At 39.3% G+C, this 27,894-nt stretch overlaps 1 protein-coding gene across 2 annotated transcripts in view; it reads left to right on the top strand.

Moving 5' to 3' along the window:
* LOC109921549 (AT-rich interactive domain-containing protein 2-like) overlaps positions 1-27,894 on the top strand; it is a 212,740-nt gene that overhangs the window by 180,346 nt on the left and 4,500 nt on the right. For both annotated transcript variants that reach the window (XM_048611861.1, XM_048611862.1), the window contains exons 15-20: positions 1,040-3,423; positions 10,034-10,230; positions 13,231-13,369; positions 16,855-16,943; positions 22,366-22,489; positions 27,213-27,304. In XM_048611861.1, coding sequence (XP_048467818.1) covers positions 1,040-3,423; positions 10,034-10,230; positions 13,231-13,369; positions 16,855-16,943; positions 22,366-22,489; positions 27,213-27,304 — 3,025 coding nt within the window. The remainder of the gene's footprint in view (positions 1-1,039; positions 3,424-10,033; positions 10,231-13,230; positions 13,370-16,854; positions 16,944-22,365; positions 22,490-27,212; positions 27,305-27,894) is intronic.

Here is a 27,894-nt window from a genome sequence, read left to right as displayed (position 1 = left end):
CCAAACACGTGACCACATCCATCTGGCAGAACAAGGGCAGCAGATAAATGGTAACACCACCTGCTTGTTCCCCTCCAAGCCACTCACCCTACTGACTTGGAAATATATCACTGCTCCTTCACTCTCACTGAATCAAAATCCTGGAATTCCCTTCCTAAGGGCATTGTGGGTAAACCTACAGCACATGGACTGCAGTGGTTCAAGAGGCTTCTTGAGGGCAATTAGAGATGGGCAATAAATGCTGGCCAGCCAGCAATGCCCACGTCTCATGAGGGAATGTTAAAAAAAAGTCGTGTGTGATGGCAGACTGCAATTGCCTGCATGAGTGTGGTGGCTCCAACAATATTTGAAGCTCTGCACCGTCCAGAACAATCAGTCCATTTTGCATCCTAAATGCAGGGGTAGGCATGTCCAGGGGTTACTGACCCTCTGCTCCCACGAGTGAGAAAGTGCAGCTAGCACGTTCACATCTTCCACTGAATTCCAACAGTTAGAGCAATGTACGCTATTCATAGGATGCACTGCATCTACTTGCCAAAGCTCCCCAAACAGCACTTTCAAGTCTCATACCATCCTGTTGTGGAGGTCTACTGCCATTCTTTCTCCATTGATGAGTGAAGCTAATGGAACTCTTTCCCCAACAGCACTATGGATGCCCCCTACAATGCATGAATTGCAGCAGTTCAGAAGGCAGTTCAACACCAGCATCTCATGAATAATTAGAGATGGACAATAAAAGCTGCCCTTGCCAGTGATACTTGAAACGTTCGGGGATGAGAAGCTGTCCTGTGAGGAGAGATTGAGTAGAATGGGCATATATTTGAACTTCAAGAACAAGAAATGGTCTCATTGTTAAAGTATAGGCAATAGAAATAAATGAATGAGAAGGATGATTAATTCTAAGAACTGTTCATAAGTTTTTTCTTTTAGTTACAGTTGGATTAGTAGAAACTGTTGAGTTTTAACAGCATGCAATGACATTAAGGTATTTGTGTACGTATGTATGGCACTTAACCAGTTATCTTTTGCTTGCTTCTAGGAATGACGGCATCTAGCCCAACTGTTCAAATGCATAGAACCCTCACATCTACAAGTCAACCAGTCACGCAAATCCTCTACACAACCCAGACCCAGAACATTACCCAGCTGCCTCCTGGAATAAGTACTCCCATCCAGCAACAGCAATACTGTACAATTGCAAGCAAGGTGCCCACAGCCACTGGAGGGATACAACCTAGTACTATCCAAGCTACTGCTGTTCATCCAAATTTCCATTCTACAGTAACAACAGTTGTTCCTGGGAATACTGTAATGCAAATGGCAGCGACCAAAGTCACTACAGCAGTGCAGCTGCCCACGATGACCACCTCTGTTCATCTTCCTCATGTTGCAGTTACTCACCAGTCCCTTGCTGGACATCAGTCTGTCTGTTCAACTACGACAGTTCCTGTTCTCCGTCAAACACTGCCTAATGCACAGTTTGCTTCACGAATACACCCTATTTCAAGTGCTGCCATAGTTTCTCAAGGACAGCTCATCCAACCTTCCACTGCCCAACCTGTGCAAGTACATCTTCAGTATACAGCAGCTCCCACTGCTGTTGTGTCTGCCACTGCTGTCCAGCTGCCAAGTAGTCAGCCTTTTACCATAGCAGGCAGTCACAACTCTGTTTCTTCTCAGCCATTTCAAAATATTAGTCCAACACCATTAACTATCGTCAGCAATTCCACCCAACAGCAAGCCCAGCAAAGTGTCCAAGTGATAGTTGGACATCAAGGTCAAGTTTACCCTGCTAGTTTTCATCAGATTGTACTAACAAATCAAGGTGGAATTTCTTCAGCCCAGTTGCCACCACCCACCCTCGTGAACACCAGTACTTGTGGGCCAGTGCTTTCTGTTCAACAATCTCCCATTCAAGTTCATGTTCAACAGCCTTCTGTAGGAAACACTCAGTGCAGTACTAGCGAAACCAGTGTAATTAAACAGTTACTACTTCCTAAACCGCCACCTCATTCCCAAGCAGGTAAGATCCTACTTCCTGTCCCTCAAGTGTCATCATCTGTTACCAGGGCTCAAAGTCCACAGGTTGTTTATCAAATGATGGCCAACACAGTGCCTAGTGTTGGTGTTCAAACTCAGTCTCAGCAGCTGGTTGTAAGCCAATCAAACTTACAAATTCTACAGCCGCATGGAGGCCTACAAACTGTACAAATTATTCCTGGCCAATTTATTTCGACCACCAGCCCCAGCACCATTCTCCAGGGATCACCTCTGAACCAACAAGTTACTGTCACTGTTGTACCGAATACCAATTTAAGCAACACACATGTGGCACAAGTAAATACAAATCCTGTGACCAGTATTTCAGGAGAACACAGTGCAAAGACAGTCACCAGTACCCATGTTATCCAGTCATCGCATGTCCCACTCAACCAAAGCAACACAAAAGTTGATGAGTTTGAGGGAGAGAAAAATGTTTGTCAGAAAGCTGAAGATGCTACAAAAATGCTCAGTTCCCAACCTCAAGAACAAACTGTTGGACTGACTGAAAATTCTTTCTTGGGTAATGCTTACAGTGCAAGCAATGGACATCTAAATGGAAAAGTTGACCAGACTGGGATGCTACTTAATGGGGACAGTAAGAAGGAGAACGCCAGCTCAGGGATGAATCATTGTGGTTTCGTGGAGAAAACATCAGCTGTCCAAGACTCAAAAGCTAGCAGTGGAGCAAACTTGACAAATGGGGATCAGATTTTAGAGAAACCTGGTGCAGCAGAAATGAAAAATGTTTTAAAAAGGCCTTTGATCAATGGAGACTCTGATTTTGCTAAGGGTGATCGTTCACACATAGGGAAAGATGTTCCTAATGAGAAAGCTGTCACATCTTACCATTTGGGGAATGGCGAAATTCTTAATCAGGAGCACCAGGATGCCAAGTGTCACCTGGATGGTGAGAATAGTCAACCGGGAAAAATGTGCAATGGACCTTCTTCAGTTTCCAATGTGAAATCACATGCACACACTACAGTAATAGTACCAAATCCTACAGTTCAGCAAGCACACAGGAACTCTGTATTAACAAGTGGAACTGCAGCAGTCACTTTTAATGTAACTTTGCCTCAGTCTCAACATAATGGCAATATGGTTGTACAGTCCAACCCCAACCCTTTAGAATCTTCGCAAGTGACCATCTGTCAAAGCAACAGTACACTTTCTGCTCCAAAGCTTTGCCCCAGCGAAGCTCAGTCATGTCGACAAGCCATCAAGAGGCCTGGTGATGACACAGCTGGTGTTTCCATGGCGGGTATCCCAAACAAAGTAGGGGTGAGGATTATGACCGTTAGCGACCCTACAAAAGCAGGCAGCAACACCATGATGGTAGCTGTCCCTGCTGGAGCAACCATTAATACAGCAACAATAGCAGTAAGTATGTCTTTAACTTTCATGGCCAAATTAAATGATTAAGTGTTTGAAGTTCTTTCGGCATGTTTTGAATAATTAAGGAAATTCTAGCATGTTTGTGGACGTGTATTATGCACAACATTTGAAGCAATCGCCTTGGGTTTTATGAAATTTTTAAATAAAATTGGTCACATTCTGATAGCATTTTTAAGAATTATGGAGCACTATTAAAAAGAAAAATACAATAACTCTGGAACCCAAGCTCTAGTCCAAAATATCTGGTGGAGAGGACTAATGAAAACCTATGGAAACATGAACAAAAATGAGAGAGAATCCAAATTTCTTTTAATCAAATATCACCACCATCTGGGTAAAATAGTTATTCCTCCCATCTCCCCTAAATCTCCTGCCCCTCACCTTGAGCCTGTGTCCCCAAGCAGTATCCATATTAAAATATGTACGCAATAGGTGTTGAGAATATATTAGTTTGCATATATTACAGCTATATTTCAGAAGTTCTTGATAGTCTCTGTTTGGGAACCTGAGAGCCACAATATTAATGCAAATGCTTCCTTTCTTCAAGTGGGAGGGGACTATTAGTTCTAGTTCAGAATTATTGTCTGATAATTTTAAAAAAACTACACTCAAAAAAGTCTGAGAATAGCAAAGTATAGAATGTGGGAAATTGTTCTTATCGTGCTACTTTTAATGATACAGTGCAGACCTGTCTGTCCCTTGGGATATTGAATTGTCAATATTAATCAACATATATGTCCTAATGTCCTCCATGAGAAGCAATGCCATGCAACCAAATTTCTCCCCCAGAAAGTCTTGCTTCAGAGAGATATCTTGGAAATAAATGGCAATAATTGATGAAAACAGTGTTTTCAAAGTCTTGCAGAAAATGTGTATCTTGAAGTCTTATCTATTACGGGTATCTTAGGCAAAATAACGTATTAAAAAATGACTTTCTATAGTTATTTGGAGAGATAAAAGATGGATACAGTAACTGAAAAGCTATTCAGTATGAAGTTAGGGAAATGGCCTGTACAGTATAGGAATAAAGTCTGTTTCATATACTCTACCACCAATTTTTTTCTGCTTATTCACTGCTTGTCATTCTGAACCAAAGCGAATAGATGTTTGGCTAACTGCTAATCCCAACAAATATGTAAGTAGATTTCCGAGAGACTGTAGAATTTGGATGATTTCAGCAACTTCAGGGGGGACCCGTGATTGTGGACAATAAAAGACAGTGTAATGAAATTTGACCAGTCACCTTAAGGAGTTTTTATTGGCAAAGGACATCTGAATTCTATATTGTCTTTCTGAACTGTGGTTAAATATTGTAATATGTATAGTTAACGTACACTTTACTCTGGGTTGGATACTTTGTAAAATTTATTTTAAATTTCAAAGCGGTGCCAGATGTCTTGTAATGACAGTTCTGTGTAGGAATTACAAATTCGGTTTACTTGAAATTGAATTTGCTAAATATTGCAACGTACAACTATGCCCACTACATAGTGCAGTAATGCAACATTTGAGAATTCAATGGAAATAGATTAAAATAGTAATTAAATATATGGAGAAAAAAATATGTGGAGGAAAAAAAAATGTACAACGTAACTTGGACTACATAGCTGTTCATGTAGCGTCCGTCAAATCAGAAGTACCTGTCAAATTCAGAAGAAAAGGCTTTTGGTGGCAAGCAAAAACTGAAGTTTCCTGATGATTCTGTCAGTGGGACAGTTAAATTGAACACTCTCTTGTCCACGGATTCCCAAAGTTTGTTAATGATCATTAGCTTAAATCCTAGAGACTAGAGTATGTTTAACAAGTTTTCAAAACATCCTATAATTGCAGATGGATTACTCTCTTTAAGTGAACTGATATGACTGTCGAAATATGAAAATAGTAATTTTCATAAATAGATGTTTGGTTTTTTGTCATTAAACTCTCACATGATGTTAGATTTTCATTTTCGGTTGTTACAGCCCGTAGGAAGTCAGAAGTCAAATCAGAAACCGCTTTTCCTGCCCCCTAGGCAGAGGTCCAGATATATTCTTCACACGTTTCTCAATATATTTTTGCTGGCTATTATAGAAGACTGACAATGGAAAAATGAAGTGCATCCACTCTGAGCACATAATGAAGTCTTTGTGGCTTGTTACTTAAGGGAATTCAACAAGTATTGATAACTATTGTGAATATTGATGTACTCTGCTTTTCAGAGTCCGAATAGCCCATATATGTTTAAATTGATAGAAAATAACAAGAAAATTTTCATTTCAAAATGGCTCTCACACCTTTATACATGTAAAAGAAATCCATCACCTTAACATGACTTCCGCTTGCTGGTGAAGTCACAGCTAATGTGTACCCAATGAACATTCACAAAGCTGGTATGTGTTAACCAGGCAGTTAGAGGCATTCCCTGCACCATGAATTGCAATCTCAAATTTAAATTAAACATAACCTTCTTCCACCCTCCACCTCTCCAACAAATCCTCCTCGTAGACTTCTCATCCCCACACCCATCCACTGCTCCACAACCTCCTTTGCAACCCCTCCATGCCACACCCGCTCTTGCAGACTCCCTCTTCCTCAAACACTTTTGCAGCTGCCTCCTCACTACCCTGCTGTGGTAGGCAGAATACCCAGCCTTGACAGTAGTTGGCCTCATTCTAGCTGCAAAAGTCAGTCCCCAGCCTTTTCTTCAAAAGGCACACACCCACTGCACGCACAAGCTCCACACATCACGCACACTCCCTCTTATGGAGGTGGCTTTTCTCTGGTCGTTCCATGAGTGAGTTGTCCCAGGCATTGCGAGAACTTTAAGGGCAGATTCACGCACCATACCAATGTATTTTGAGCACTCGTGCCTCTATTTTATAAACCTTCACTTTTAATTTATTACCTATCAGCAGAATGTATTTTCCTACTATTACCTTGCTCAATTGAATCTGCATCTGATGTTTGTTGGGGTCACCACGGTTGAGTTACATCCATCCCCTTGGATAAAGGGTCTGAATATCTGGCCGCTAAATGTCTGACACAAGTCGCCTGTAAAATAAGTTGTCAAATGGAGATAGTGTCACCTAAGTGATTTAGACAGGGTAAATGAGTGGGCAAAAATTTGTCAGATAGAATGTAATGTGGGTAAATGTGAGCTTTTTTCATTTTGGCAGGAGGACTGGAAAAGTGATGCACTGGTTAACTGGAGAGTGGTTGCAGAACTCTGTACTTAAGAATCTCTTTCCTGGTACATGACTTACATAGTTAATACGCAGGTGCTGCAAATTATTTGGAAAGCAAATGGAATGCTGCCATTTATTGCAAGGGGAATGAAATTATTTTGATAGGAATTTGCCGTTGTTTTTCTCTAGTTTTTGTGAACTATAGCCTTTACAATCTGACCACACCAAACTGATATCTGTGCCCTTAGGTCTGAGATAACAGTCAGGCTTTAGTTTCTGATGTTTAGTTACACGATGTTTAGCACCTGGAGTTTCCCTTTAAATTAACTATTGAATTCCAGATTGATACTCCTTTGCTTGCTGTCTTTCCGTTTGCCGTAGTCTCATTCTGAACAGTTTCTATTTTTGATTCGATGTGCAGTTGAATTTGTTTGAGATGCTTTGTATTTTAGAGAAAGTCGAGCATGCCATGGATTGCTAAATTTCTGACCTGTCAGATTTCAACAGGAAGAGCAGCCTGTACTGCTCTAGGCCTTTAAAATTAAAAAATATCCTAAGGCACTTCACAGTGCATTAAAGACAGAGTAAGACACTGTAACACTTAGACAATATTACATACCAGATGACCTCAGTCAGAGGTAGGTTTTAGTGTTTTAAAGGAGTTGGAGAGTAATAGAGTAATAGAAATCTGAAGAATGGAGCCTAGACAACTGTAAGCACAACCACCAATGGTGGAGCCATTTAGAGTCAAATATTTGAGCCCCAACTTAGAAGAGCACTAATATCACAGAAGATTGTGGGAGATAATTGGAGAGATGAAGAGGACTAAGGCTTTTGAGGGACTCGGTGCGAGTTATGACAATGGGGATGAATTTTTGATCACATCAAGTTAGAATATGAGAACTGTAAAATGCAAGAACGGGGGTTTCAGCACAGATCTGATGCAGTGTCAGCTCGTGTTAGAGATGGAGAGAAGTGGTGTTAGTATTGACATGAATTAGGCTTAATTATGACACCAAGAATGCAAACAGTCAGGTTTAGTCTAAGAGTTTCCAGGGAGAGAGACGGATTCTGTAACCTGGGAATTAAGTTTAGAACGTGGCCAAAAGACAACTGCTTCAGTCTTTCCATTATGTAATTGAATGAAATTTCTGATAATCTCACACTGGATGTCAGATAAGTAGTTGGATAATTTTAGCAACAATGTGGCAGGTAAACTAATGACATAATGGAGTGGTAGAACTGGGTGTCCTCAGTGTACGTGTGAAAACTAATGCTATGCCTTAAGATAATGCCGCCAATGGAAGCATGTACATATTAAATAGGAGGGAGCTAAGAAAGATCATGAAGAAATACAAAAGCAACAATGGGGAAGCGGAAAGAGAAGTCGTTGCAAGAAACACTGGCTGTGATTGGATAGTAAAGAAAGGAACCCAAATGGGAGTAATCCCACCCCATTGGGTGACAAAGAGATGTTGGACGAGGACGATGTGATCAAGCATGTCAAAATGCTGCAGCCATCATGTAGGATGTCAATGAGTGTAATTCCATGACTACTGCATTATACCCAGAATCTTCCTGATTGTCCAACTCATTAGATTTGTTTCATCATTCAGTCACTGAGCAGAATGATCAATTGAATGTTGGCATTGTATCAGGAAGAGGATAAATGTATTAATTTACTACTTGAAAATGTTTATTATTATAACTCAGTGTCTCTGAAACTTATGAGGCTGCCTTAACACTGCAAAACATTGTTGCCACTTCTGCTTATAACTCGTCCTGCCAGGATATCCCATGCTTGCCTATCTTGTGCCATCCTCACATCTGTCATCCAGTTTTGTCTAAGTTGATCCTTTTAGCTGCTCCCCTCTACATGGTCCTGTCAAAGAGATCTCCGTAGCTTTTCAGCTTGGAGCAAATGACTGATTCTAACGTTCTCTGTCAGTTTTCAGAGTTCTTCCTATTCTTGCAATTTCAGGTGGCTCTTGATTTGTTTTGTAGTCTGTTTATCCAATTTTTAGCACATGTCTAGGCATTCACTTTTCAAAAGTCTCTATTTTCATCTATTGATCTTATTGTCTGATTTCTGAGGCATACAGGAGAGTAGATAGAATGTAGTATTTTGATATTTATTTCTCGTTAACACATCCTTCATCTGCACAAAAGTACTGTTGGCTATCTCTATCCTTCTAACTTGTGTATCACATCTACTTTGCCTATTTAAGGCAAATAATAACAAACTTATTTGTTTCTTCCGCCGTGACACCATCTATTTCAATCATCCAACACATTCCTCTACCATTGTTTATGCCTGTAAGTGTTAATATTCAATCTATGTTCTAAACTTGTGGATTTCACCTGATTTATCTTCTGCAGGGTCTCTTCTAATTCTGCAAGCCCTTCTTTGTTTTCAATGAACACCAGATTCGGTTCTTGCCTTCAGTTTTTACTCTGAAAGTACATCTAATTCTCTAAATTTTGTTCTATGTACAGATTGAGTAATTTAAGTATATTGTGGATGCATAAATTGAGTGTCACCTGATACTGAAATGAATAGATAAATGAATTCACTGCATTTTCAGTTTTTAATTTGGTAATTACTTAATAGTTTAAGGGTGCGCCATTTCTGATGCAAGTACCATATCTTTGATAATTTGTCAAGAGCTAAAACCGTGATCATCATCATGAATATGGTTGCTTTTTGGTGCATTCTAAGTGTCCCTATCTTTGGGCCAGAAGGACCAGATTCAAATATCACCTGCCACAGAGGTGTGACATAACATACCCAAGCAAGTTGATTCGAAATACTTTAATATGTAACATAGGAGCAGGGAGCAGATCAAGAAAAGATCATTTTGTTTTTGTGACTTGGACAGTTGCTTCATTTTCAACCATTTCACAAGAACATTAGCAAATGTCTGGAACTTGCTTTCATTTGGTTTGAAAATAAGGACTAACTTATTGTACATTGAAACTTATTTGAGGATATGATTTTGAGATGTTATCAGATGGATTATCATATGCATGGGTTGCCTTCCTTCAATAAGTGACACTGGTGTCTACTATTGTTTAGATGTGAGATGTTCAAAAACAGAATCAACAGCGGGAATCCCAGCTCTCCTTACTAGGGACATAAAATAACAGGAAATTGGAACATAGCTCCATCCTCAGGCTTTAGATTGACCTGACCATCCTCCATTCACTGGAACAAATAAATCAACACCCAATATTAATTAGAACTGCTTTTAAATAATTAAGTATGTTCCTGTTTGCCTCTAATACTACTCTGATCCAAAAATCTGAGTCATTTTTAAAGGTGCTTTTATGTAGAAATGTTAAATTCTTTATTTTTTTAATGTGGAAGCACAGGATTTTACAATAAGTGGCCTATAACACTGTCTCTCTCTCTCTCTCTCTCTCATTTGCAGGGAGTTCCTAAAGTGGGTTCTCCTGCTCCATTGCCCAGTCAGCAGACAGTAACCCAACACCTGCAGTCACAGGTTTCCCCAATAGCGGAGCAGTGTACAGGGCCCCAGAGCTCTCAGGTACCAGTGTCAACTGTAGAAACAGAATCTACCAGGAAACCCAACCAGAGTTTCATGTGTCTTTGGAAAAATTGTAAGAGGTCAGTCACCTGTTCCACGTGCACAATAGAACTGCTGTGTTAATTTAGTCAGTATTGTATCTTGTACTTCCTTAAATAGCAGCATGGTGTTCTGCCACTTTTATTTAACATGCCTTTAAAAAAGAGTAAAGCAAGATACTGCAGATGATGGAATTCCTGAAACAACTGCAGACAATACCAGAGAAATTCTGCTGATCTGGCAGCATGTGGAGAGAAGTAGAGAGAAATAGTTATCACTTCAAGTCCAGAATGACTCGTCAGCAGTGAAGACCGTTCTAAAGAGGTCAGGTCAGATTGGGACGTCTGGTCGACGTGGACAAGTTGGGCTGAAGGTTCTGCTTCTGTGCTGTATGACTCTAAGTCACATGGATTCGAAATATTAACTCTGTTTTTCTCTCCACACGTGCTACCCAGCCAGCTGAGTTTCTCCGGCAATTTGCGTTTGTTGTCTTTTAATGAATCATTCGTGAATGTGAAATGAACAGCTTAAAATTTATTTTTCTAGATTTGGATTTTTCTGAGCATTGATTTGGTACCATTGCCCATTCAGTGCAAGTTCAAAGCATGCATATTACTGTCTTTGTTGAACTCATTTTATGAAAGGAATAGTGTGCTTTAGGAAGAGTATATTAGCAGTGGAATAACTGACTCAATATAGAAGTGTTAGAATCAAATCAACAAATAACTTGGCCCACTGGTGGGCCATGAGTTTGTAACGGTTTGAGAGGTTGTGTGTACACATGCTCACATACGAAGTTCTTAATCATAACTGTATTCTTGTGGGAAGTTGAAGAGGCCCAATTCCCTACAGAGAAAATCTAGGGGTGAGTGCCACCACCTACTTCAACCAGCCACCCTGCTCATATTCTCTAGTGGCTGGTTTTTGAGTGCTTTTATCAAGGAACAGATGTTTCTTTTTCTCTCACCCACATTCTGAAGAGTTTTTATCTTCAGTTGGAAGAGGTGTTAAATTGAGACCTTGTCTAACTCCATCAAGATCCCATAAGACCATCAATGACAAGCATGAAAGCTATCCTGGTGTTTGGCTTCTGTCAGTCTTACAACCAGAGTCATGTTTTTAAAAAAACAAACCAATTAGCTGAATATAAATAGAATCCCTACAGTGGAAGCAGGCTGTTCAGCCCATTGGTCCACACTGACCCTTCGAAGAGCATCACACCCAGATCCGCTCCATCCCTGTAACCCTGCATTTCCCATAGCTAACTCACCAAGCTCGCACATCTTTGGGCTGTGGGAGGAAACTGGAGAACATGGAGGAAACCCACGTAGACACTAGAAGAACATGCAAACTCCGCACAGACAGTTGCCTGACAGGGGAATCGAACCCGGGTCTCTGGTGCTGTGAGGCAGCAGTGCTAACCACTGAACTACCGTAATACATCTCATTACCATGTGTAGATTTTTTTTACTATGTATGCAGATTGGTTGCCAAGTTTCCTGGTTTATACTGGGACTATACTTGTCTGCCTCATTGGCAATAAAACTTGTTGGGATATCGTGAAGTTGTGATCAACTTTCTACAGATGTGCAAGACCTCGTTCTTGTTCTTACCGTCTCTGTATCAGACCGAATTATGAATCAGACGAATATTTTAGTTGTATCTAAAAAAGCATTCGAACAGAATTAAGGGTAAATACATTTTTCTGTTGGAGTGCTGCTTTTAATTCTACATGTAAAATTCCTTACCAATCTTTATTATTTCAGAATTTATTGTATGCTCACGTTTAGGTTCTTCTGAAAGAAGAGAATGACTTATTGCAGGGAACTGTAGTATTCATCTGTTTATTTTTCACCTTTCTTCATCAATATTACCCCACCCCCATTATCTGCTTCCCAATGGTTGTCTTCAGCTTTGTGAGGACTTCACCCATCTATTACACATCAGTGGTCTATGTGTATCACTGGGACGCTGGGCTTGAATTCAATAACCTGAAGTCATTGTATATCTGAGGTAACCTTGTTATCCGAACTATATTGGAGTTGTATTGTAATGGCACGGAAAGAAATCATTCTGCCCACTGAGCCCATGACAACACTCTGTAGTGAAGTCTAGTCTGTCCTATTTCCATGCTCTCTTCGTCTAACCTGCAAGTTCATTTTCCTGTCCAAGTTCCTGTGTCAAATCAATTTTCGTTTGAAATGATTGCATACAAAAGTGGAGAATGTGAAGAATGAGTTCCAAGTCATCATTATTGCTTTTTATAAGCTTCTTCCTAACATCCCCATAGATCATGCCCAAAATCTTAACTCTGTGACCCCTAGTCCTTGAATTGTCAGTTAATTGGAACAGCTTTTATCTATCTCAGTTCTTCATAAGTCCCAGTTATAGTTTATCCAACACTTTTTTTTTTTAAATTTGGGGCATCTTGGCTGTTTATTTGAAACACGCACTGTGTGAGAGATTTTGATATGGAGCTTTATAGACCAGATCCAGCTATAGTGGCTGCTTGATTATTAGTTGGTCATGGCAGTGGTGAAACTTGTATTTGGCCTGCATGTTTTCAGACTGTATCAAACAGCCAAAAAATGCCAGGTTTGGTCAGAATCTGTCATTAGTATTTAATTTTCACATAATCATTAGCTGTCTGGAATCAGTTCACTGCATCCTGGAGGTTTAACATTTCAGCAAATCCAATTTCATAATGTTTCAGCATTTCAATGTATAGGAATATTCTTGTTAGTCCCTGCTTAACAGATGGCAAAGCCCAGCTACAACATGTCAGTGTTCCTGATCCCAGCTCATATCTTCTCTGAAGAGGAAGAAAATCCAATTCTGTGAGCCACTCGTTATGGAAGCGCATTGTTGGCAATGTGATAGATCTCTAATTTCCCCTTTTTTCCTGCTAAAAGTATGACGTGTATATAGAAGAGAAAAGAAGATCGTATAACTATGATAATTTTAATTTATAAGATGCCGTCTGCATGTGGACATGTATTTAAAATGTCAGTTTTGCTTTAACTAAAATTTACTATTTGCAGGTGGTTTGAAACACCTTCCCAGGTGTTTTACCATGCAGCTACTGAGCATGGTGGAAAAGATGTGTACCAGGGTCAATGTATGTGGGAGGGCTGTGAGCCACTTCCTCGACAAAGGCTTTCATTCATCACACATCTGCAGGTAGTGTAACTCTTTCTTTTGACAGCTTACTTCTTGGTCCATTTGAAACTTTTTTGAAACTTTGGACAGCTGTGTCTTTAGTAATGAAACCTGCCCGTGTTTTGTTTGTTGAACAGTCATGGTGGGTATAAGGAAAAGAATATGAATGGCTATGCATATGTTGACCTCCTGATTCCATACTGTCCATACCTTCAAAATACAGTGAATGCAGTCAATTTACATGTTCATTGCTGTGCAGGAAATCATGTCAGGGTGACCCAAAACTGACTCTCTTCTTCAGATTGTCCATGCTTAAATGTGATTTTGCTTCAAAGTCCAGATTCCCTTAAATCCTTCTGACTACCTGACCCGTCAAGTTGTTCGAATTGAAATTGTGCCATTCAACTTTGAACACTAGCCATCAAAAGACAAAAGAAATAAATGTTTTATAGCTCGTACTTCCATTGTTAAACACAATAAATGATTATGTTAGCTGTACAGAAGGAAGAATAAATCTGGACTCGGTATGTTGTGAACTGTGATGGAGTAGCAAAACTCTGGTCACTTGGTCTATATCATAGAGTATGAAAACACTCATTCTGTATGTGGAATGGCCTTCAGTCAAATTGAACAGATTTTCATGTATTGAGTTGAAATTAAAAGCACTAAGTATGCTAAGTTCTCCTGAGGAATAGGCATGCATGAAATAGACTTGAATATCTATCAGCTTAAAAAAAAAGCTAAGCCTTGCTAACATTGACAAAAACTTTGAAGCATTAGTGGAAGTAAGGAAGCAGATACTAGTTTCTGCGCTCCTGTGGATAAATGTTGAGAAGATACCTGACTCTTTCCATCTTGGATAGGAAAAGAAAGAATGGTTTCCAATTTACTGTATGGTCAGAGTAGCATTAGAGGCTTGAGAGAAGCTAATCTATTCAAGCTGCATTCAACTTTGACCTGGAAAGTAGTTTTCTGTTCTGTTTGCTATATGATCTCAGATAGCCCATGAAGCTGGAAGCGAAATAATCAATTGGTAAATTTGAACTCTGCAGGGAAAGCTTTTTTTGTTTGTCAGTTATATCTCTTTCATGGATGTACATTGCCATTAAAAGTAATACTTAGGCTAGCGAAAAAGGCAAAATTCTCCACATTTGGTGTTTTTACTGCTTTTTCTAAAGAACAGCCCGGTAAGAATTAAATGGTGTTGATTTAAGTGGTCCAGTTCAAAACTAATTCACTCACTCATTAACTTAATTAGACAGTCGTGTAACTTTGTTCAGTTAGCTGACTATACCAAGTTTGGAAGTACTCTGAAAATAAGCAGATTTCTTTTTAATCTTCCTCTGGTACTTTTATTTTGGATGAAAAAAAATAAAGCTGAGTAGAGTGTGCGTGTGCCACAACAAAACAGTGGTAAAATTTCTGCCTGACTTTAGGAAAGGATGAAGTGACGCAGATTTTTCATGGAAAATCAATGTAGCCTTTTATTTCAAAATAAGCTTCCTTGCTGAGCAGCATTTGATGGAGAAAGGTTCCTCTAAACTGTTATACATGAGCTTACTCTTGACCAGATTTGTTTTTTTTTGGTTAAAAAGCATTCTTCTTCTTAAGTGATAACAGTGTAAGAAAGATCTGAATTTTGGAACGTAACCCCACATCCTGGACCATGGGGGTAAAAACTGTGAATAAGAAATCTGGGTATTTCATTTTGTTGGGGTTGAAGGAGTTAAGTATTTTCAATAAAGCTAACTGATAGATCCCTTAGGTATTATCATAATAAATAAATCTACATAGGCAAGCCTACTTTGCCATTCCGTAAAATCGCAGCTAATCTGGCTGAGGCCATGATTGCACTTTCCTTTCTGCCTGCACCTTCTTGCAATATCCCTTTATTCCTTTGTAGGTCAAAAATATATTCAGGCCCAGCCTTCACTGCTCTTTATGGAAAATAATTCCAAAAACGAGCAACTCTCTGTCAAAAGAAATTAATTCTCTGTCCATCTTAATTGGGATATCCCATATTTTTAAACATCCCGTTGTTCTAGATTCACCAACAAGGTGAAACCTCCCCTCAGCATTTACCATGGCAAACTCTCTCAGAATATTTTATTTCAATAAGATCACTTCTTGATCTTCTACACTCAAGTTCATCCTAACCTACTGATCCTTTTCTTATAAGACAGCCCTTTACATTGCCAACAAGAAGGCTGTTTTCTGGATATCACTCACTAATGAGTATGATCGTTCTTCTAAGAATTCTATGTCACTGGGTTATGGATTCTGTGGATCCTTGTGTGGCTAATGAACCAGATCGTAGAACACACATTTGACAGGTGCTTCTGGGAGTTCGAATTGGTCCGTGGCATCGATTGCTGACATTCCTTTCTCAAGTTCCTTTTTTGTATTTCCTCTTGCCGATGTGTCCTCCAAGAATTGTGTCCCTTTGCATTTGAGATTGCTTCAAGTCAGTTTCTTCTGAGCAAGAAGAAACTGTTACCCAGTAACCTTCTCTGAATTGCTTCCAGCCCTGTTATATTGCTCAAGTAAAGAGACTAAAACTATACTTGAGCAATGTCCTGTAGGTTCCAGAGTACTTCCCTAATTTTATAGTCCATTCATTTGCCTTTCTAATTGCTTGTTGTTCCTTCTCACTAACTTTTTGGCACTTCTCAAACAAGCACATTCCAATCCTTCTGTACAGCAGCATTCTGCAGTCTCTCCATTGAAATGAAATTCTGCTTTTCTATTCTTTCTGCCAAAGTTCAGCCTATATAATACTCCCGTCTCTCAAATTTTTGACTTCTTACGTATGTCTCTCTTCAGACTTTTTTTTGTATCCTCCTGACCATTTGCTTTCCTCACTATCTTTATCACCATGAGCAAATTTGGCTGCAATACAGTCAAACCCCTCACCCAGGTCATTGATATAAATTGTAAGTAGTTAAGGTCAGAACACAAACCCCTATGACATTCCATTATTTTCAGTTTGACAATCTGGAAATGATCAATTTATCTCCGCTTTTTATGTTTATTGTTTTCTATCTCTCTTTCTTTGTTAAGTAAAAGACACAATCGGATCAACTGTGATTCTGAATGGCAAAGCAGGCTTGATTGACTGAATGTCTGCCCAGTTCCTATTTACTGTGATAACACTCAAGGGATCTATAAGTTCTTTACCTACAAAGTTAATTTGATTCTTAATGCTTTATTGAAAATACTTTTCTCTACCTCCTCCACCCCAACAAAATGAAGTACCCAGTTTTCTTATTCACAATTTTAACCCACAGGGTCCGTGCTACAGGGATTATGTTCCAAAATTTATGGTTTTCCTATCTAGTTGAAAATTTCCAAAATCCAGGAAATTCTTGGATGTATTTTTGCATGTTCTTAAAATAGTGCTGTATAACAGATCAGAATATATGTACGTCTTGTAGAAATTAGAGTGGTTAATTGTGTATTTTGAGGATAAGGCATTTGTCAGTCTTTTATTGGTTATGTTTCAATAGGACAAACACTGTTCAAGGGAGACACTGCTTATTGGACTGAAGAGATTGGAGCAGAAAGCACAAACGAGCACCTCTCAAACTGCAGTAAGGTAAGAATCCAACTCTAGAAAATAGAGCTCTTCACTGCTAATAACTGATGTGTGAAGGTGGTGTTAATAGGTTCATACTTTAGATCCAGCTCATGAACCATGTCCTTAGTTGCATCTTTGAGTTCTACAATCAACAGATAACTAATTATTTTCCCAACTCCATAGTGGCAGAAATTAATCCCATGTGAACACTTCTTTTGGGGGGTGGTTTCTCTGCTGCCTACATCGACCACCTTCTGCATTGGACGGAGCCTGGTCAGTCTAACAATGCAGTAAAGGTGAATTCAGGAATTTTTTTAATATTGTATTTTGTTTCTTTTATATTTAGTGTTGTATTTTGTATTGCAGGTTATTTCAGCTAGAAATGTAGTGTTGCTCATATACAGTACAGTATCTCAATTTTTTTGCCTGAGTGAGAAATGCTTGCTGGAACCCAACTCTGGCAACATCATTGATTCCAAAGGGAAATGATGATTCATTTAAAGTCAGTTTGTTTACAGTGTGATTTTCAGGAACACAACCACAATTTAGCGAGTATTTGTTAAACTAAACTCCAGTCAGTAAAACTTGATGTATGGGGAGGTAACAGCTTAGTGCTATTATCGTTGGACTGTTTAGCCAGAGACCCAGGATTCTGAGAACCCAGATGCAAATCCTGCCACGGCAGGTGGAATTTGAATTCTGTAGAAATCTGGAATTAAGAGTCTAATGATGACCATTGTTGATTATCAGAAAATTTCTTCTGGTTCACCAATGTTGTTTCCTTCAGAGAAGGAAACTGTCATCCTCACTTGGTCTGGCCTACATGTGACTCCAGATCCACAGCAATGTGGTTGACTCTGAACTGCTCTCAATTCCAATTAGGCAGTAATACTGCCAAAGATGCCATCATCCTGTGAATGATTTAAAAAACAGTTTACATATTTGACCTTCAGTCTGTTCTTTCTAATCTTATGCAAAGAAAATATCTAAGGCACATGAAAAGACAGCTATTGCAGTTGTTTCTTTCCACTCCATTTCTTATTAAAATCTTGAGTAAGATCCAGCAGAAACCTTTACTAAATTTGGAACAAGATCATTCATAATTCAAATCCCAATATGATTGGTGGTCTTAATTACAGATGTTGAACAGTAAACAAGTGGACAATCAATGTAATCATTCAGCACCTGCCAACTTCATTTTAACGTAATAAAACTCAATGTCTAATCAGTTAAAATGTCATTTGGAATCAAAACAGACTCTCTTGTACAAACATTATACAATCAGCCAGATGCCAGTTTTCAGAGGACTGGGTGCTGAGGTGAATTAGGTACTGTGATACTACCTGGTTTTAGATCTAGCTGCTACTGTTTGTAAGAAAATTAACTGTACAGACATTTATTTACTAAGTTTTAATAATCTCAGCTCATTGTCCTCCATTATTTCTCCACAACTGAATAAAACTGACTCTGTATTAACTGTCCCTCTGGGACAACAAGTGCAACGTTGGGTAGCTGGCACTTTGGGGCAGAGTAGAAAGAATTGAAATAACAGTGCTTACCACTGAGTGCAAAAATCAGCCCACAAAGACCTAGTGATGTATGTGCCTTGGATTTTGCCTTCCTGACATTTAGTTTAAATCTGGCACTAAGTCAAGGTGATCTCAGGGGTTCTGTACCAGTGATATTATCAAGCTGATTAACCAACCAATCAGATTAAATAATTATTCTAAAACTGCAAACTAGGAAGTAAACTACATTATTTATCTTTCACTTTAAACTTCTAAAATTTTATAGTGTGAAATAAATTCTTGGGGCATACACATGGGTATTAAAAGGTAGAAGATAACATCATAAGGTTAAATAGGTTTTAAAATATATGAAATTTTGTTGTAATGCAAAAATTGTTATTTACAAATATAAAATTTGCTTTTCAGGGCAGAACGATTCCTCCACCCCCACCCCCCAAAAAAAAGCAATCACAATGAACTTAGCACACTGTTTAAAAACACTGTTCAATCACATTCATCAAGGTACAAGTTTTTCAAGGTTTTTTACAGCACAACTAATTACATTAAAGTGGAAATTTTGTGATTTCTAAACTATTCTAGTGATTTTTGTTGCTTCATGGGCTGAAGTAATGCCAACAGTTGCCCATCTTTTATTGTCCTTGAACTGAGTGACTGGCTGAGGGAGTAAAGAGTTAACCAAGTTACCATATGTCTGGAGTCGGGTATAGGCTAGCTGAAGTCAGGAGGGCAGATTCCTTTCCCTTTTAGAACATTAGTGAAAGAGATTTCGCAACAGTTGATGGTAGCTTCATAGTCATCATTACTAATATTAGTTTTCAGGTGAATTGAATTGAATTCAAATTCTACCACGGCAGCATGTCGCTAGAGCATTAGCCGGGCCCCTGGATTACCAGTGCAGTGATATTACCACTTCACCTCTCTCTTTAGTCTGTGGAGTTGTTGTCAGAGCATTCTGTAGAGAACTATGAAGTTGCTGTCAGCAACTTCTGGATTTTGACACACTGTACGTTTGAAATCTAGGAGTTGCTCTTAATTTAAGAATTAGTGCCAATAAATGCTGACAGTTTTGCTCTCATTACTGTGGCAAAATACAGGCCATTCTCTGAATTTTGATGTCTTAGATGACTTCTGCTTAAGAGTAAGCAAAAGAGTTCCATAACATTCTAGCTGCATTTATATAGACTGTATCTATCCTAAAATGCTTCATAGAGGCATATTTGTTTTGAAAAAAACAGACATGAAACCGAAGTAGATATTAGGATGACAAATAGATGGATTTTAAGAGCCTCTTAAAGAAGAATGGGAGATAGAAATGGAGAGATTTAAGAAGACACTTCTAGACTGGGGCCTAAGCACAGTTGCCCAGTGGTTGGCAAAAGGAGTGTGGATGTACTAGAAGCCTTAGTTGGATGAGGCCAAAATGAAGGTGGTTGAGAATTTGAGGAACAAGATTTTATAGGACTGGAGGATCTTACGAAATAGTGGACAAAGCTGTTAAAGAATTTAACCAAGCAGATCAAAACTTTGTACTTAAACCATTGGGTGGTTGGGTTGCCGTGAGCTGGTGTAAGTTGTTAAGATGAGAGGAGCTTGGGGCCAAATAAGGAATGTGAAGTAGAGGTTTGGATTGTGCATGGATTTAGCAGGTCATCCAGTGATGGGATCACAATATTTGGGGTGTGGAGATAATCTAGCATGTACGAGGGTCTCCGTGGCAAATGGAGTGTCAGGGCGGAGGTAGATTGCGATGAGTCATAAAGATTGCAGAGTTTTTAATAACTTTTTGGATGTTTTGTACTGTCTTATTTCATCGATTGTAAGATGAGATGCCCACAGGATCTGTATGTACAGCAGGCATAATTATCACAAGTCAAATTGACTTTACTTACCATAGAAATGAGTAGCCTCCAGGAACCTTTTTATAAAAACAGTTAAAATTTAAAGGATATTGTTTTTCTGTGGATAATGGTAATTATCCTGGCTTGACTGTATGACTTGCCATTATATCCTGCTTTGTTAGATTCACAAAGGCCTTTTTGAAACTCCCATCCATATCTTGTTCTGTATTCCATGTTTTACAATCCCCATAGTGATCAATAACTTAAAAAGTAATTTGAAGTTCCAGTGAATGACTGACTGTCTGAAAGGATCACCTGAAAATAATATTTACTAAGCACTATTTCAATGCAACCTATATTCTAAACTACACAAATGTTTTCCTATTTAACGTAATAAATAACTGCACATTTTCCTCTGTGGTTGCATTTTACTGTGTCCCTTCTTCAGGAATTTGTCCAAAGTGATTCTTGGCTTTTCTTCTCCACCTGGATGACTTCTAATCCCTGTCTCACTTTCATGGTGTGGACTAACCTGGAGATTATTGAGTCATACAGCATGGAAACAGACCTTTCAGTCCAACTTATCCATGCCAACCAGATATACCAAGTTAATCTAGTCTCATTTTCCATCATTTGGCCCATATCCCTCTAAACCCTTCCTATTCATGTAACCATCCAGATGCCTTTTAAGTGTTGTAATTGTACGAGCTTCCACCACCAGCTCTGACAGTTCATTCCATACATGCATCACCTTTTGTGTGAAAAAGTTGCCCCTTGGATCCCTTTTAAATCTCCCTTCTCACCTTAAACCTGTGCCCTCTAGTTTTGGGCTCCCCTATCCTGGGGAAAAAATCTTGACTGTTCATCCTATCTGTGCCCCTCGTGATTTTATAAGGTCACCCCTCAGCCTCCAGGGAAAATAGCCCCAGCTTATTCAGCCTCACCCTATAGTTCAAACTCTCCAACCCTGGCAACATCCTTGTAAATCGTTTCTGCTCCCTTTCAAGTTAAACAAATTCTTTCCTATAGCAGCGAAACCAGCAGTATTCCAGTAGTGGCCTAACAAATGTTCTGTACAGCAGCAACATGACCTCCCAACTTCTGTCCTCAATGCACTGACCAATAAAGGCACCAAATGCCTCCTTCACTACCCTTCTCCCTTCTAGCTGAAGTTAGCTGAACCTTTCGGCTTTGTTTGTGACCATTTCTCTCTCCCGCCCTCCCTCGCGCTCACAGGCTGTCTCGGGAACAGCAAACAGTGGATTCTTCCTTTTCTCAAAGCCCATCTCATGGTAGCATTAGGGAGAGAAGGACATCAGTGTCCTCTGGACCCTGGAGTCTAATCAGTTTGAAATTAAATTGACAGTTTCACATTTTAACTGTTTACAGAAACAAATACTTCAAGTCCCTCCAGGGACTTGGAAATCAACAGTCTGTCCTCTGTTAGCACAACTGCTGAAAGTGGTGTTGATGTGTCTGACCTTCTTCCACCTATTTCCCAGTAAGACAAGTTGGTACGTTTTCTAACTTGGTCACCCAGGCTTGTTGGGCCAAATTCCAAGTAGGTCTTGTGACTACTTTCATGTCTCCATTTTACTGTATTTTAAAGAGAACCCCCAAAACGTAATCTTACAAAATTCCTATAAAAGCAATTTATTACTGGAGATCAACTGTCCAAATAACTTTAATGGACTTCTATATTTATAATAGAATAATGATTGCATTAAAGTTCTGTTTTATAAATATTACATATGCTGCATCTAACCCTCTATTTGATTGTGAACTCTTTATAGTTACCCCCTGGACCATTGTTGCATGAGGATATTGGGCCTGTTTTAATGTACAGAAAATGATTTCACAGCTCTTGGTGCTGTATATCAAGAGCATCTTAAACATACTCCTTCATTATATGCGACCTCATCACTTGCCTGGCTGAATTAATTTATTCCCAAATAAATTTATAATTACCCATTATTGCTTTTGGATTACGTATTTTAGCATTGAAATCATGCGGTAGACTGGATATACTAAGCTGTGTCATGATTTTCATGTATCTCAATTTGTTTTCTTCAGGCAGTCTCCGTCAGATGGTACAACTCCAACACCCAAATCTCACAAGGCCTTGGTCAATCACCCCAGCGCTGCGCTAATGGCTCTGAGGAAAGGATCCCGCAATCTTAATTTTAGGAATTACTTGGTAAATATTTCCATAAACCATTTATGCTTTGAGACAAGTTGAAGCAGAGAGCACATACCATACACATAAGAAACAGTCATCAACTTCTAAATGTTACATTAATTTAGATAAAAGGGAGCTGTTTGTGTCAGAAGATTTATAGTTTAGGCTCTACTCCAGAATTTGAGTTTAGTTGACATTTCAGTCTGCTGCTGACGTGAATGCCTTCTTTCAATTGATCATTAAACTCTTACCGCCTTCAAGAAAGAGCAGGGAGTTCTTCTGGCGTCCTGATCAACGATTTTTCCTCAATCGGTATTCACAGTTTGTGATAGCCTGCTGGAAATAAATTCGCTACTGGTTTTATCCACCTAGCAGCAAATGCTGAATTTCAGAAGTAATTGATTGGCTGTGACATTCTCTACCAAGGTGTAATGAGGTGCTGTACACCAGTAATTCAAGTTTGCTGTTTGCTTATAAATGGAACTAACACGAGAATCACTAATAAGATGACACCAAAATTGGAGGTGTAGTGGACAGCGAAGAACGTTACCTCAGAGTTCAACGGGATCTTGATCAGATGGGCCAATAGGCTGAGGAGTGGCAGATGGGGTTTAATTTAGATAAATGTGAGGTGCTGCATTCTGGAAAGGCAGGACTTATACATTTAAGGGTAAGGTCCTGGGGAGTGTTGCTGAACAAAGATACCTTTGAGTGCAGGTTCATAGTTCCTTGATAGTGGACTTATAGGTAGAAAGGATAGTGAGTATAGGAGTTGGCAGGTCATGTTGCGGCTGTACAGGACATTGGTTAGACCACTTTTGGAATACTGCATGCAATTTTGGTGTCCCTGCTGTAGGAAGGATGTTGTGATACTTGAAAGGGTTCAGAAAATATTTGTAAGGATGTTGCCAGGGTTGGAGGGTTTGGGCTACAGGGAGAGGCTGTGAATAGGCTGGGGCTATTTTCCCTGGAGCGTCAGAGGCTGAAGAGTGACCTTTTACAGAGGCTTATAAAATCATGAGGGACATAGATAGGGTGAATAGGCAAGGTCTTTTCCCTGTGGGTGTGGAATCCAAAACTAGAGGGCATAGTTTATGGTGAGGGGAGAAAGATTTAAAAGGGACCTCGGGCAACTTTTTCACGCAGAGGTTAGTGCGTGTATAGTGCAAGTTGTCAGAGGAAGTGGTGGAGGCTGGTACAATAACATTTAAAAGGCATCTGGATGGGTATATGAATAAGAAGGGTTTAGAGGGATATGGACTAAATGCTGGCAAATGGAACTCAATTAACATAGGATATCTGGTCAGTATGGATGAGATGAATCGAAGGATTTGTTTCTGTGCTGTGTAACTCTGACTCTACAACTGATTTCTGGACCTAGAGGGCACTTTTCTCATTGCTCACTGGAATTCCTATATTTATTAAAAACTGGGGAAAAAAATACTGTGGATGCTGTAAATCAGAAACAAAAACAGAAATTGCTGGGAAAGCTCAGCAGGTCTGGCAGCATCTGTGGAGAGAAGTCAGAGTTAACATTTTGGGTTAAGTGACCCTTCCTCAGAACTGATGGTGGCTAAGAAAATATCTGTTTATATGCAGATGATAGGGTGGGGGGAGGGGGTAAGGAGTAAAAGATAGGTGGAGATAGAGCCCAAAGAGAGACAAGAACAGTTGGACAGACAAAGCCAGATCATTATCCACTCCTTTGTCTCTCAAACTGTTCTTCTCTTTCTTTGGACTCTATCCCCACCTATCTCTTATTCCTCACCCCTTCCCCCACCCTATCCTCTGCATATAAACTGACATTTTCCTAGCTACCATCAGTTCTGAGGAAGGGTCACTTGACCTGAAATGTTAGCTCTGATTTCTGTCCACCGATGCAGCCAGACCTGAGTTTCTCCAGCAATTTCTGTTTTTGTCCTTCTATTTATTTCTGTTCTCTTTACTAAATATTTTTAATAATTGGTTATTGCTTAAGTAATAAAAGCTATACATAAAAATACACACACTATGTAGTGACTTGTAAATACTGGTTGCCTTAATTCCAGAAACTAATGGGTGATATAGCACAATGATAACCAGTTGATTGCATGCCAGTGATTAAAGGTGAGTGTCAAATACTGGGCCATCAAGTGATTCCTGGCATTGATTGACTGAATAGTCAATTAACCCACGAGCCTGCGTGATTGTAGCCCTTTCACATGCTGAGGACATTCATAGCCAATTAATTACTTTGTAATGTGTAATTATTTTTGTATAACTTGTCTGTGAAGCCCCTTGAGATGTTTTATGTTAAAGGTGCAGTACAAAAGCAAGTTGCTATACAAACAAATTTGCACAAGGTCATCAACTAACACTGCGATAAATTAAAAGTGAGACAAATTAATCTGTTTCGATTGAGGTAAATTTGCTGATAAGGAAGCTGGGAGAACTCCCTTTCTGGTTTTGGATAGTGCCTTTGGACGGGCAGATGGTACATTGATCACCATCTTCAATAATGTAACATTGCCATCTGCGCTGCTATGTTGAGAAAATCTAGATTGTGTTAGATGAAGTGGAGTTTGAAGCCACAGTCTTCTAAGCCAAGTTAACAGTAAAATCTTTGCAGTGGATGGCATCAAGTTGCATATTGTGGTTACATTTTGGTAAATGGGCATCTAAATTTAATGAAAACTGAAAGAACCGGTGCTGGAAATCAGAAACAAGAACAGAAGTTGCTGGAAAAGCTCAGGAGGTCTGGCAGCATCTCTGAAAAGAAATCAGAGTTAACATTTCAGGCCTGGTGATCCCTCCTCAGATGGAAGGGTCACTGGACCCGAAATGTTAATTCTGATTTCTCTTCACAGATGCTGCCAGACCTCCTGAGCTTTTCCAGCAGCTTCTGTTTTTATATTTAAACTTTATATTTAATTTATGAATGGATAATGTTGAGCATCACTTCCATCAAATGATAAAAGGACTAAAGACTGATGCATAGGCAGGGTTATTACTACCTTGCTTTCTATTATTAGTGGCACCTATTGTAGTCCCCAGTTTGGCATCATCACCATTTCAACCAATAACACCAACACAAAGCAGCAGGTCATGCTTTCTGATACTTCCCCACCACCACCTTCTCCTTTGGACACAAAGGTGTTGATCAATGAATGTAGTTTTTGAGAACTGAATGATTAATTTATTGCTGTATTCTCCAGCACTTCGCTGCATGTGTCTGACTTTGGTCAGATAGCATACCATAGTATCATCTTCAACTGAACACTAACTTAGATGCAACTGGTAGCCAGAGATGTTTCAACCTCAGCTAAAGTAGCTACCTAAACCTGACAATAAGTTGTATCCTAAGCTACAGTAACCGAACCCTGCTTTTTAAGATCAAGACAGACATGAAGAGAAAATCAAGTGTTCTTGGAGATATGGAAAATTGTTCCTAGCTTCATTACATCTTCATTGTGCTGAAACTTATTTCCCTACGTGCACTGCTTGCGTTGTCTGTCAAATCAAAATCCACATCCCAAAAATACCATTGCACACACGGTCTGCATGATAACTTGAGAATAATTGATATGCTTAACCTAAGTTACATATTAGCCAAAGTCCCCTAACTTGTTTGATGTCCAGAAGTTTTATGACACACATCTTTTATGTATAATTTAATTTTCATATGTGCAAGATATTAAAACTTAACTAAAAGTTTAAAGGAATTTACATCTGTTCTACAAATTTATACGCACAAGACATTGCAGATGTAATTGTTTTTTATCAGATTCACTGAATTTATTTAGAAAATTTTTGCTGTTCAGTTGTTCTGATGTTTAAACTCCCACTATACGTTGGAGTAAAGTTTAGACAAATACGCATCCCATTTCTCCAGCAATCAAACTGCTGCAGCAACTAGTTGCTGATGACTTTAAATGCCAAGAAAATATCAAAAGGCATTGTTATTAATGATAATGCATTATTTCAAATCCAAGTTTTTAACTGAATAAACAAGATATTCTATTCAACTTCAATGAGGAACTTACAATTCAAAGGTACCGAAGGCCATTGTATACCCAACATGGGAAAATGGGTTTAGGTTAGAACCAAACAAGATTTTACCCATAGATTGAAATGACCCAGACAGAGTGATACCAAGGAGCAAAGGCTCTGAGCATCTGTACCCTATTACCTACGTTTAGATATGAAAATTTCCTTACTTTGAGTAATTAACATCTTGAGGGGTTGTTGAGATTTCCCCAAGTGATTTACCTACCCAAATGAATCCGTATTGGTTTGAAGGCCTTGTTTGATTTTGGACCAAAGCTGAATTAGTTTGGTATTAGTTGAGATGCTATAATTGGTATCATTATTGCTAGGACCCAAGTAGATGAAAAATCAGTCAGGATCACTTCTGCCTTGTCTTGTGCTGCAATGTAGATGTTCCTGGAGGCAAGGTTGAACTTGATAGTGAAAAGTGTGGAGTGCACAATCTCGCACCATACTGCAGTAAAATACCAATACTTCCTTGTGGGGGAGAGAGAGAGAGAGAGAGAGAGAGAGAAGAAAATTGGGGAAGTGACTGGCCCAAGAGTTCTTTGCACATTCCTGTATAATTTTAAAAAAAGGCCATACAGTTACACCAATGGTGATGCAGAGATGAAACTAAAATTCCATCATTGTAAAGCAGAGGTCTCTTGTCACCCTTTTAAATTTATATTTATCTTGTATAGGTGATTCTCATCTATGTGCATTTCTTTGGCAGGATGAGAAGGAAGGGCCGATTGTGAAGCATATTCGTTTGACTTCAGCCTTAATTTTGAAGAATGTTGCTAGATACTCAGAACTTGGGCGAATGTAAGTTCTTTTTGTCTCTGAAATAATTGATATTGTATAAATAAATATCTTGAGGTTGGTTGGCTCGCCGAGCTGGTTTGTTGTTTTGCAGACGTTTCGTTACCGTGCTTGGTAACGTCCTCAGTGCAGCCTCTGATGAAGCGTCGGTGTGTTTTCCCACCTGGTTTTTAAACTCTGGGGTCCGTTGCAATGGATTACCGGACTTCCGGGTTTCCTCCGTAGTGGAACGTATGTGGGGTCGAGTTCAATGTGTTTATTAATGGCCTGCTTCGTGGAGTGGCATGCTTCCAGGAATTCTCGTGCTTGTCTCTGCCTAGCCTGTCCCAGGATCTTGGTGTTGTCCCAGTCGAAGTCGTGGTTCTCCTTGTCCATGTGGATTGAGATGAGTGATAATTGGTCGTGTCTTTTTGTAGCCTAAAGACCCACTCCCCGCCAGGGACAGGACCAATGTCATCTACAAGATCCCCTGCAGAGACTGCGAGAAACACTACATCGGACAAACAGGAAGGAAACTAACAACAAGAGTACATGAACACCAACTGACTACAAAAAGACACGACCAGTACTCACTCATCTCAATCCACATGGAC

This window comes from Rhincodon typus, chromosome 25 (genome assembly GCF_021869965.1).
Source record: "Rhincodon typus isolate 14 chromosome 25, sRhiTyp1.1, whole genome shotgun sequence".
Classification (NCBI taxonomy): domain Eukaryota; kingdom Metazoa; phylum Chordata; class Chondrichthyes; order Orectolobiformes; family Rhincodontidae; genus Rhincodon; species Rhincodon typus.
The sequence above is the reverse complement of the archived record's forward strand: the minus strand, read 5'-3'. Positions and strand labels throughout refer to the sequence as shown.